Consider the following 12,025-nt stretch of genomic DNA (forward strand, 5'->3'; position numbering starts at 1 on the left):
CTTGCCAGCAGGTACTTTACGTGAGGCTCGGTAAAAATGTTAACTAACTTTCATACTGTCCTCACCCTGTGCCAGATGCTTTACTTACTTTTTAAAATGCACTCCTTACACCACCATTAAATAATAAGGCGCTGTTGTCACCCTCTTTTTATAGATTGTAAATTGAAGCTTAGAGAATTTAAGAAATTCACTTTGTGTCAGACAGGAGATAAGTAGCAATGGTAGGACTTGAATCCCGGCTCATTACAACTGGCTTTCCTTTCACCAAGAAACACTCTGAGAAGGAAGGCCCCTTGGGAGACACAAATAGACAAACAGACACATGTGCACACTCCCCCATTCCCCAACTTACGTTTTTTGAAAACCTTTTAGACTCATGTGATGTGAGGCAGAGAAACAGTCACTCCTCTAATGAGAGCCGTGTAAGACATTGTCGTATAATTGGCAGCTGCATCTAAATCAGTGAAGTTAGAACATACACTCACACCATGCACAAAAATAAACTCAAAATGGCTTAGAGACTTCGTGCCTTTATGAGACTTTCTCTCATAAACATAAGACATGGGCTTCCCTGGTGGCGCAGTGGTTGAGAGTCCGCCTGCCGATGCAGGGGACACGGGTTCGTGCCCCGGTCCGGGAGGATCCCACGTACTGCGGAGTGGCTGGGCCCACGAGCCATGGCCTGCTGAGCCTGCGCATCCTGAACCTGTGCTCCGCAACGGGAGAGGCCACAGCAGTGAGAAGGCCCGCGTACCGCAAATAAATAAATAAATAAATAAATAAATAAATAAATAAAAACAAAAAAAAAAACATAAGACATGACACCATAAAATTAGAAGAGAGCATAGGCAAAACATTCTCTGACATAAACCGTGCCAATGTTTTCTTAGGTCAGTTTCCCAAGGCAATAGAAATAAAAACAAATATAAACAAATGGGACCTAATCAAAATCAAGCTTTTGCACAGCAAAAGAAACCAATAAAAAAAAGAAAAGAAAAGACAACCTATGGAATAGGAGAAAATATTTGTAAATGATGTGACAGACAAGGGCTTACTCTCCAAAATCTAAAAACAGCTCACACAACTCAACAAAAACCAACCCAATCAAAAAAATGGGCAGAAGACCTTAACAGACATTTCTCCAAAGGAGACATGCAGATGGTCAGTAGGCACATGAAAAGATGCTGAGCGTCACTATTAGAGAAAAGCAAATCAAAACTACAATGAGGTACCACCTCGTGCCGGTCAGAATGGCCATCATTAAAATGTCTACAAATAACAAATGCTGGAGAAGGTGTGGAGAAAAGGGAACCCTCCTACACTGTTGGTGGGAATGTAAGTTGGTACAGCCACTATGAAAAACAGTATGAAGGTTCCTCAGAAAACTAAAAATAGACCTACCATATGATCCAGCAATCCCACTCCTGGGCATATACACGGACAAGACTATAATTCAAAAAGATACATGCACCCCTATGTTCATAGCAGCGCTATTCACAATAGCCAAGATGTAGAAACAACCTAAATGTCCATCGACAGATGAATGAGTAAAGAAGATGTGGTGTATATACAATGGAATACTACTCAGTCATAAAAAAGAACGAAATAATGCTATTTGCAGCAACATGAGTGTAACTAGAGATTATCATACTAATTGAAGTAAGTCAGAAAGAGAAAGACAAATACCATATGATATCACTTACATGTGGAATCTAAAATATGGGACAAGTGAATCTGTCCGCAAACCAGAAACAGAGTCACAGATAAAGAGAATAGACTTGTTGCCCAGGAGGAACGGGGGGAAGGGAGAGGGATGGACTGAGTGGGGTTAGTAGATGCAAACTATTACACTTAGAATGGATAAACAACATGGTCCTACTGTATAGCACAGGGAACTATATGAAGTCTCCTGGGATAAACCATAATGGAAAAGAATATTTTTAAAAGTACATATACGCGTATAACTGAGTCACTTTGCTATACAGCAGAAATTAGCACAACATTGTAAATCAACAATACTTTAATTAAAAAAAAGCCATTGTCATAAAATTGGCAACAATGTCACAGTCTTCTGTTGACTCTTGATTCAGGATGGTACACCCTATATGGATCCAGTCTACAGCTCTGCTTTTTTCCTATTTTCCATTAGGATGGATGAAAATTATAACCTCTTGCCTCATGGAGTCAATTTCCAAGATGCCATCTTTCCAGACACTCAAGAGAACAGAAGGATGTTTTCCAGCCTTTTCCAGTTTTCAAACTGTTCCCAAGGGCAGCAACTGGCAACTTTCTCCAGTGACTGGGAGGTCCAGGAAGACACTAGGGTAAGAATTGGCTGTACCCTGAGCTACAGCAAAATAATGGAAGAGCTACATCTTGTGTGCATTTTGTGACCAAGGGAGTCAAGAGTCCTCTTCCAAAAACCCAAACCAAAGAGTATTTTCCTCCCTTCTCTGCCAGCAGTTAACAAACACTGCTCATAAACTTTGGATTTCTGAGGCTTTACTGTTTGGCGTGGGGTTCCTCACAAAGTGAGGGAACAAGATGGGATGAAGGCTGGCACACTGTGCCTCAGTTTCCGCTTCTGTAAAATGGAAACAATAGTAGCAGCTACCCCGTAGGGCTGATGGGACATGATTTAACTAGGCAGGAAATGGAAATGTGTAAAGCCCTTAGCATAGTACTTAGTACAGTAAGTGCTCAATACACGTGAGCTATTATGACTACTACCACTATTATTATCATTATTATTGATAGCATAGGGCTCTAAGGAATTTTCTAAGAGGAAAGAAAAAGCCCTTAAGGAAATGGAATTAAATAATTATCATAGCTAACACTTCTATGATTCTTATCTATAGTTGCTAAGACGTAGAGGTACAGTGTGACCAAGGTAATTGTGGAATGTAAGGGTCGGGTAGTTTTGGGTGTGAAAGTATAAAAGGGATCTTTCAATCTGAGGCGGTTGCCAGAGTTGTGGGGACATTTTGAGGATTGTCACTTTCCCAGAGCAGTGGCATTGCCACAATAGACCTGTGGTGATTGTGGGACCAGGTCAGGGGAGGTGGTGGCCCATGGCTCCCAGTCTCCCATCTGAGATCTTTTTAGGACCATGTGACAGACCACTAGAGAGAGTTCTGATGTGGGGATGTGGGTGTCCCCTGAAACAAGGAATTTTTTTATGGGTAAATTTGCACATGTTAGGTGGCTTCCTTCTTTTCTCCTATCTGGGGTGGCCTTGGGGGATGTGACTTTCTCTTGTCTGGTGGATAGGCCCAGGGGAGCGGCCTTGTTTGCCCAAACCTCCTTACCTTCTGCCCAGGGCTCCCTGGCACCTGGAGGCTTTCTTCATGTTCTTTGCCCAAAAACTGTTCTCATGATGGGCAGGTGCATCCAACTAAGGAAAAATGTTGATTCTTACTTCCTTAACATGACCAAGGGTTCCTTCCTTAGGCCTACTCTACTGACAGAGATCTAGACTCCTCTGACCCTTCCTTCATGGTTTGCCAGAATTTTCTGAGTGCTTGTCTTATATTTTGCTCCCAACATGGTTCCAAGCACCTGTTTGTTAGTTTGTTTTTCTGCTCTTCATCTGTGCCGGCACCCACCCTGCATTGAACTGGACCTACCAAGTATCAGCCTGAGAATCCCCAGCCTGGGTCAGTCCTTAGCATGTTCCGAATGAAATCATTTTAGTCTTGGTCCTTTGGGTCTCCATCCTGTGGGAGTTTTGCTTACACTACTAAATCCTTGGTAACAATAGATTTATTTCAAGAGATCAGATGTTGTTCCAAAAATACCTTATAGCTTAGCCCCCAAACTCTTTAGCTATATAACTGATTAGCTCTGTGGTCACATGATGAAGCTATTAGCATTTCCCTGGAATTAGATTTTTCCATCATTAGAAAAAAGTAGAACAATAGAACCATGGAGAATTGTTTCAGTGTGAAGGCAGTCCTATTTCTGGTGGTCAGATGTTGATCTTGGGGAGAATTCCTTTTCCCTTTCATCACCCTGGTCTCTTAGACAACAAAGGGTGGGCGTGTGCATTTGCTCTAAGAGTCAGAAGCTTCTGGGGAGGAAAATTAATTGTTCCAGATTGCTGAGCTGCTGTGTAGCTGAAGGCGTTTATGGACCTTGTACTTTTCAACACCTTGGCTCTCTCCATTTTTATCCGTGGTCCATTTTGAAATGTACCACATTAGAGCTAAATTAAATTAGCTAGTTCATTTGAGAATTTAGGTTTAAACTAAAACTAAGTTGGCTTTCTGGTAAATGTTGTTAGCATTTACATTTTACCACACTCCTTGAGAAAGTTTTTTGGCCTCTGGAGTGACTAAAGTAGCTGTGAATTGAAGATCTGAGAGTTAGATGAAGAGTTATTGACAATTACTTGCTCCTTTCTTCCAAAAAAGGCTAAAAATTCTCTGCCTTTTCTGTCTGAAGGTGAGCATGCTATTTTCTCTCCTACGCAGGATAAACACATCCTATTACATGAGAAGCTATGTTTTTCCTAAGGTGGTGGGTTCTCGGTCTTAGGAGGGATCAGAGGAGCTGTGCAGGTCACCTTTTTACTCCAGTTAGACTCTTGCTAATCGGAACACATGAATCCTTCATTTGTTCTGAGACCTTTATGAATGGCCTTGGATGTCCCACGTTAACGTGGCTTTCTTGAATTATGTGCTGTATCTTAGATGATGATAAATCCCGGAGGAACACTGAGTTCTTGTCCTTTCCACTGTTGCTGCTGCTCTTCTCTACGCCCCCAGTCAGCTTGAACGGTGGATCTAGGCTCTGGTTGTGAAGGGCACATCTCATTCTTTTCTCTCCTAGTTCTCACTCGCTCGGAGCATCACATGAATCTGGGACTCTAGGGTCCATCTGGAGGTTAAGAAATGGAACCAGAGGAAAATCTTACGTAGGGAAAGTTTTTGTGATGCGCACCCAGGGTGACCCGCAGCTCATCCTCAGCAGCCAAGTCCTCCCATTCTCTAGTTCCATCCTCAAATGTTCCACCCATGCCTCAGACGGTAGAAACACAATCTTGCTCCTGTTTAGTGTCTCTCTGGTGCAGTATCGTGGTGTTAATGGGACCGCGGGGGATGTCTTTGGCAAGTTAGAGCATCCATCCCGTTTTCTGGCAGGGTTCTCTCCACACCAGCCAAGAAGATTTTCCTTCTTTTCTTCCCTGCTGGGTGAGTGTAACAATCAAAACAGAAGTTGTCTGTTTTCCCCTCTCAGCAAGTCCTGTCCCCTAGGACCAACACCCAGACGGCTCCACACTGTTCTAGAATGTCATGGGAATGAAGTAAAATCTGTGAAGGACCTGATGCCATCTTTCTTTTTTCCCATTTTGGAGTCAGGAAGGATGGTGGGGGAGTTGTCATCCTCCAAGCTGCATCAGAAGGGACGTCGACTTTTCATCAGGAGATTGAGATTGGCTCAGCCATTTCCAGAGGCGTGACCTCAGGCAGGACCCTTAATTTCTCACAACCTCAGTTTTCTCATCTATAAAATGGGGCTAAAAACATATAAACTGTCTCAGGTTGTTATAAGGACCTAATTAGAGCACATGTTTTGAAAGCACTTTGTCAAGTATAAAGAGTGATGACTGTAAATTGGTAATTCGAAAGTAGGGCTTTAAAATTTAAAGGACATGTAGCTTTAAAAAAGCTTCCTGCTTCTTCCCAGGGCAGTGGCAGAGTGGTGGCAGCAGTGGTGACAGGGATATGTGTTGGAGATGGGAACAGTGATGGGGAAGCTGTCATGTGTGCTGTAATTCATTCAATAGAACTTATTGGGTTCCAGCCAGGGAGCACTTAAAAAAAAAAAATCGTTTACTGAATTATAAACCATGTTCATGTGGATTCCCAAATCTAAAAGTACAAAATGGTAGTCAGTAGAGTTTTTTTCTCCCACCTCTGACACCCATCCACCCAGTTCCCCCCCCCACCCTCCAAACAAGTAACCACTGTTAACAGTTTCTTGTAAACGTTCGATGAGTATTCTCATCCAACAAACAATTCAAACGTGATTTATTGTCGTCTTTGCCACCAGGGGCGCTGCACCATACACACTTTGCTGTGCCCTGCTTTATTCATAAGCAGATCTTTAAAATCTTTCCATGTCAATGCATGTAAGTTGCTTTAAACTGTGGCATAGTATTCCATTGTATGAATGCCTCACTGTATATATTTAATCAAGTCCCCTGTCGATAGGTAGTTACGCTGTTTCCAATTCATTGATATTACATAGAGCGCGGACATGTGTAACGTTATACATACCTCATTTTGTGGGACTGTTGAGTCCAATCTTTTTTTTTTGAGATCTATTATTTACTTTTTTATTTTATATCTTTTTGGCTGCATCAGGTCTTAGTTGCGGCATGTGGGATCTCCGTTGAGGCAGGCGGGATCTTTTGTTGTGGCGCGCGGGCTCTTCATTGTGGTGCGCAGGCTCCAGGGCGTGTGGGCTCTGTAGTTGTGGCGCAAAGGTTCCAGAGTGCGTGGGCTCTCTAGTTTGCAGCACGTGGGCTCTAGTTGAGGCGCACGAGCTCAGTAGTTATGGCATTCGGGCTTAGTTGCTCCGTGGCACGTGGCATCTTAGTTCGCTGACCAGGGATTGAACCTGCGTCCCCTCCATTGTAAGGCAGATTCTTTACCATTGGACCACCAAGGAAGTCCCAAGTCCAAACTTTAGCAAATATTTACTGAGTGCCTACCGTGAGGCAGCTGCTGTGTTAGATACTAGAGTTTCAGTGTTGAGCAAAATAGAAAGTTCCTGATCTCGTGAAGTTTATAGACTTAGTGTTGATGGTGGACACAATCAAAAGACCATGTTAATGACTTTATAATTTAAAATGGAAATCAATGCTCCAAGGAAAAGAAAGGAAATAATCAGGGTGTCTGATCTAGACTTAGGGGTAAAGAAAGCCTTTTCTGCTGAATTGATAATGAGACTAAAATCTGATGGATGAGGAGGTATCTTAGTTAACGTTGGGGTAACTGGGAAATGAGAGCAATCCAGAGAGGGAGAAGAATCTGTGCAAAGGCTCTGTGGTAGCAGGGTCCATGGTGCCTTTGAGGAAACCAAAGAAAGCTCCTGTGGCTGGAGGAAAGGGAGTGAGTGAGAAGAATGAGGCCAGAGCAGTAGGTGGGGTCAGACCATGCAGGGATTGATAGATCCTGGTGAGGATTGGGCTTTGTTCTACAGTAATGGGAAACCCTTGATGTTTTGAAAGCAAGGGGTGATGGGAACAAATTCACACACACACACACACACACACACACACACACACACCAAAAAAAAACACCCAAAGTGGCAGGAGTAGGGAACTGGATTGGAGGGGATCCAGGTGATATGGTAAGAACAGGTAGCGGTGGTTAGAAAGCTGCCAGATAGATGTTGGACCAGGGTGGAGGCAGTGGGGGTGGAGCAATGTAGGCAAACTTGAGAGAGATTTCGGAAATAAAATCAGTAGATGTTCATGACGGTTTGGATTTGGGTGGTACAAGAGGTGGGAGGGTCAAAGGTAACTCCGGTGTTCCTGGCTGCCTGCATGCCAGGACTAACACTGATAAATGGGGATAGGACAGGTGTGGTAGGGAATTCATGAGTCTAGGGTTGGACATGTTGAGTTGAGGTGCCCTTGAGCCATCCATGTGAGATCTTGAGTGGGTGGTTGTGTCTGTAACTTTGGAGCTTTGAGAAGAGCTCTGAGTAGAAGATATACCTTTGTGTCTGATCGATAACTAGGTAGGTGTCAGCTGAAACTGGACACGGATGAGACTTCCATGGGAGAGGGCTTAGAGTAAGAGTAGAAGCCCTAGGGCAGGACTGAGTGGTGTAGAATGCTAACACTGGTGGAGAAGGAGCAGTCAGACCGGTACAAGGAAAACTAGGAGAGTCAACGGCACAGAATGTCTCCGGAAGGATAAGTGATCGACAGAACCAAAAGCTGTTGAGAAGTCAAGTAAGATGAAGTCAAGTAACCACTCGACTTCGGTGGCAGAGATGAGGACAGTTCCATAGAGTGAGGGAGGAGAATCTAGGTTGTGGGGTGTGAGGAGAGAGTGGGACAAGAGGATATGGAGATAGTGGGAGTGGGCAGCGCCTTCAGGACGTTTGGCTGTGGAGGGTTGAATACAGATGAGGCTGCAGGCGAAGGCGGCAGAACAGCTGGGTGGGGGTGGGGGGTGGCCGTTGTATTTAAGGATGGCAGCCATCCAAAATAAATAAATAAAGATGGCAGCCATCCTGTTCAAAGCCTCTTGGTCCCTGTTTGCCTAGTCATCAGATGCTGTCTTCCCAAGTAGACTAAACTACTCGAGGGCAGGGATATCTGTTTTATTCACTATTGTATATTTGGTATATTTTTATGGTGTCTTACACATTTGTTGAATGTATTATCTCTCATTCAGGGAGCTCTGAGGCCTTAGTAAGCAGAGGCCTCCTCTTTCTCCCTCTCTATTTCTATTTTCTGAATTAAAATTTAAAATCCACATGTAGCAGAAGTCACTCTTTTTCATGTACCGTTATGTTTTTTGACAGATACACATGGTTGTATAATCACAACTACAACCACAATATAGAAAAGTTCCATCATTGCCAAAACCCTCCCCTGAGTTGCTGCCATATAGTCAGACCCTTCCCCAACCTCAACTCCTGGGAACCTCTGGTTGCTTCTCCAACTACTTTTGCATTTTCCAGAATGTCATGTGAATAGAATCATATATGTTGCTTTTTTTTTTAAGCTTGGCTTCTTTTTTTTTTTTTTTTTTTTTTTTTTTTTGTGGTACGCGGGCCTCTCACTGCTGTGGCCCCTCCCGTTGCGGAGCACAGGCTCCGGACGCGCAGCCTCAGCGGCCATGGCTCACGGGCCCAGCCGCGGGGCATGTGGGATCTTCCCAGGCCGGGGCACGAACCCATGTCCCCTGCATTGGCTCTCGGACTCTCAACCACTGCGCCACCAGGGAAGCCCTAGCTTGGCTTCTTTTATTTAGCACTTGAGATTTGTCTATGTTTTATGTATCTGTAGTTCACTCCTTTTTTATTGCTTAGGAATATTCTGCTATAGGGCTGTACCACAGTTTTATTTATCCATTCAGCAGTTAGAGATACTTAGGTTGTTTCCAGTTTTAGGCTACTGGAGCTGTTCTAAATAGAGATGTATGGTTTCTGTGTGAAAATAAATTTTTGTTTCTCTTGGATAAATACCTTGGATGGGTTTGCTGGACCATCAGGTAAGTGTATGTTTAAATTTATCAGAAAATGTGAAACCGTTTTCCGGGGTGAGTGTACCATTTTGCATTTGCATTAGCCCTGTATGAGATTTCCAGTTGTTCTGCATTCTCATCAGTACTACATATTGTCAGTTAAAAAAAAAAAAAAGGATATTCTAATAGGTGTGTGGTGCTATCTCATTGTGGGTTTAAAAAAAAATTCTACATATAAGTGAGACAAACAGTATTTGTCTTTTTCTGACTTATCTCACTAAACAGGATGCTCTCAAGGTCCATCTGTATTGTCACAAATGGCAGGATTTCCTTCTTTCTCATGGCTGAATAATATTCCATTTTATATGTATATACCACATTTATCTTCATGCACTTGCTGATGGACACAGGTTGTTTCCATGTCTTGGCTATTGTGATTAATGATTCAATGGACATGGTACTGATTTCTTAAAGGTACTGATTTCATTTTCTTTGTGTATATACTCAGAAGAGAGTTTGCTGGATGGTAGTTCTATTTTTCATTTTTTGAGGACCCTCCATTTGGACTGTTGCCCATAATGACTGCATCAATTTACCTTCCCACCAACAGTGTCCAGGTGTTCCCTTTTCTCCATATCCTTGCTCACACATGTTATCTTTCATTTTTTGGACACTAGCCATCGTGACAGGCATGAGGTGATATCCCATTATGGCTTTGGTTTGCATTTCCCTGATGATTAGTTGGCCATTTGTATGTCTGTTCAATTCCTTCAACCATTTTTAAATCAGGTTGTTTGCTATTTACGTGTATGAGTTCCTTGTATATTTTGCACCAGATAGATGGTTTGCAAATTATTTTCTCCCAATCCATAGGTTGCCCTTTCGTTGCATTGATTCCTTTGTTGTACAGAAGCTTTTTATTTTGATGCAATCCAATTTATCAATTTTTCCTTTTGTTGCCTGTGCTTTTGGGGTCCTATCTAGAAAATTATGGCCCACACCAATGTCAAGAAGATTTTTTTTCTAGTTTCAGGTCTTACCTTTAAGTCTTTATTTTGAGTTAATTTTTGTATATGGTGTGAGATAAGGGTCCAATTTCATTCATCTGCATGTGAATGCAGTTTTCCCAACACAATGTATCTTTTAAAAATAAACTTATTTGCTTATTTTTGGCTACACTGGGTCTTCATTGTGGCACACGGGCCCTCTCTAGTTGAGGCGAGCGGGGGCTACTCTTCGTTGTGGTGTGCGGGCTTTTCATTATGGTGGCTTCTCTTGTTGCGGAGCACAGGCTCTAGGCACGTGGGCTTTAGTAGTTGTGGTGCATGGGCTCAGCAGTTGTGGTTCGCAGGCTCTAGAGCGCAGGCTCAGTAGTTATGGTGCACGGGCTTAGTTGCTCCGCAACACATGCAATCTTCCTGAACCAGGGCTTGAACCCATGTCTCCTGCATTGGCAGGCAGATTCTTAACCACTGCGCCACCAGGGAAGCCCCACAATGTATTAAAGAAACTATTCTTCCCCCTTGTGTGTCCTTGGCATCTTTCCTGAAGACTAGTTGACTGTACATGTGTGGATTTCTTTCTGGGCTCTCAATTCTATTCCACTGGTCTGTTTTTATGCCTGTATCATACTGTTTTAATTACTATAGCTTTGTAATATGATTTGAAATCAGCAACCATGATGCCTCCAGCTTTGTTCTTTTTTCAAGATGGCTTTGACTCTTCAAGATCTTTTGTAGTTCTACACACATTTTAGAATTGTTTTTTCCATTTCTGTGAAAAATGCCGTTGAAATTTTGATAATGATGGCTTTGAATCTCTACATCACTTTGGGTAATATGGGCATTTTAGCAATATTAATTCTTCCAATCCATGAATATGGGATACCTCTATTGATTTTTTGTCTTTCTCTCATCAATCTTATAAAGTTTTCAGTGCATAGACCTTTCACTTCCTTGGTTTAATTTATTCCTAGGTATTTTGTTCTTTTTGGTGCTATCATATATAGGATTGTTTTCCTCATTTCCTTTTCAGATAGATTGTTGTTGGTGTAAAGAAATATAGCTGCTTTTTTGGCATATGTTGATTTTGTATCCTGCAACTTTACTGGATTCATATTTTCTAATTTTTTTGTGTGTGGAGCCTTCAGGGTTTTCTACATATAGAATCATGACATCTGCAAACAGATAATTTTACTTCCTTTGTTTCAATTTAGATGCCTTTTATGTCTTTTCTTGCTAGTACTTCCAGCATTATGTTTAATAGAATTGGCAAGAGTAGGAAAAGCTTTCCATTTTCCCCATTGATTATGATGTTAGCCGTGGGCTTTTCATAAATGGCCTTTATTGCGTTGCAGAAATTTCTTTTATACTTATTTTATTGAGAGTTTTTGTCATGAATGGGTGTTGAACTTTGTCAAGTGCTTTTTCTGCTTACTGAGATGATCATGTGTTTCAAATTGTTCATTTTGTTAATGTGCTGTATTACCTTGATTTGCATATGTTAAACCAACCTTCCATCCCAGGGATAAATATCATTTGGTTGTGGTGTATAAACTTTTTGATACATTGTTGATTTCAGTGTGCTAGTATTTTATTGAAGATTTTTGCATCTACGTGCATCAGAGATATCGGTCAGTAGTTTTCTATTCTTGCAGTGTCTTTGTCTAGCTATGATATAAGGTGAGGCTGCTGTCATAAAATGAGTTTGGAAGTATTCCCTCTCCTATTTTTTGGACGAGTTTAAGAAGGATTGGTGTTAATTCTTCTTTGAATGTTGGTAGAATTCAGCTTTGAATCCATTTGGTCCTAGGC

The 12,025-nt window shown here is 42.1% G+C and overlaps 1 protein-coding gene across 1 annotated transcript in view; it reads left to right on the forward strand.

Annotated features, from left to right (window-relative positions):
• CCDC3 (coiled-coil domain containing 3) overlaps nt 1-12,025 on the forward strand; it is a 100,780-nt gene that overhangs the window by 2,873 nt on the left and 85,882 nt on the right. The window contains exon 2 of the mRNA XM_032621493.1: nt 2,150-2,324. Within this exon, the coding sequence (XP_032477384.1) occupies nt 2,150-2,324 (175 nt within the window). The remainder of the gene's footprint in view (nt 1-2,149; nt 2,325-12,025) is intronic.

The sequence above is a fragment of the Phocoena sinus genome, chromosome 2 (genome assembly GCF_008692025.1).
Source record: "Phocoena sinus isolate mPhoSin1 chromosome 2, mPhoSin1.pri, whole genome shotgun sequence".
In the NCBI taxonomy this organism is placed as follows: domain Eukaryota; kingdom Metazoa; phylum Chordata; class Mammalia; order Artiodactyla; family Phocoenidae; genus Phocoena; species Phocoena sinus.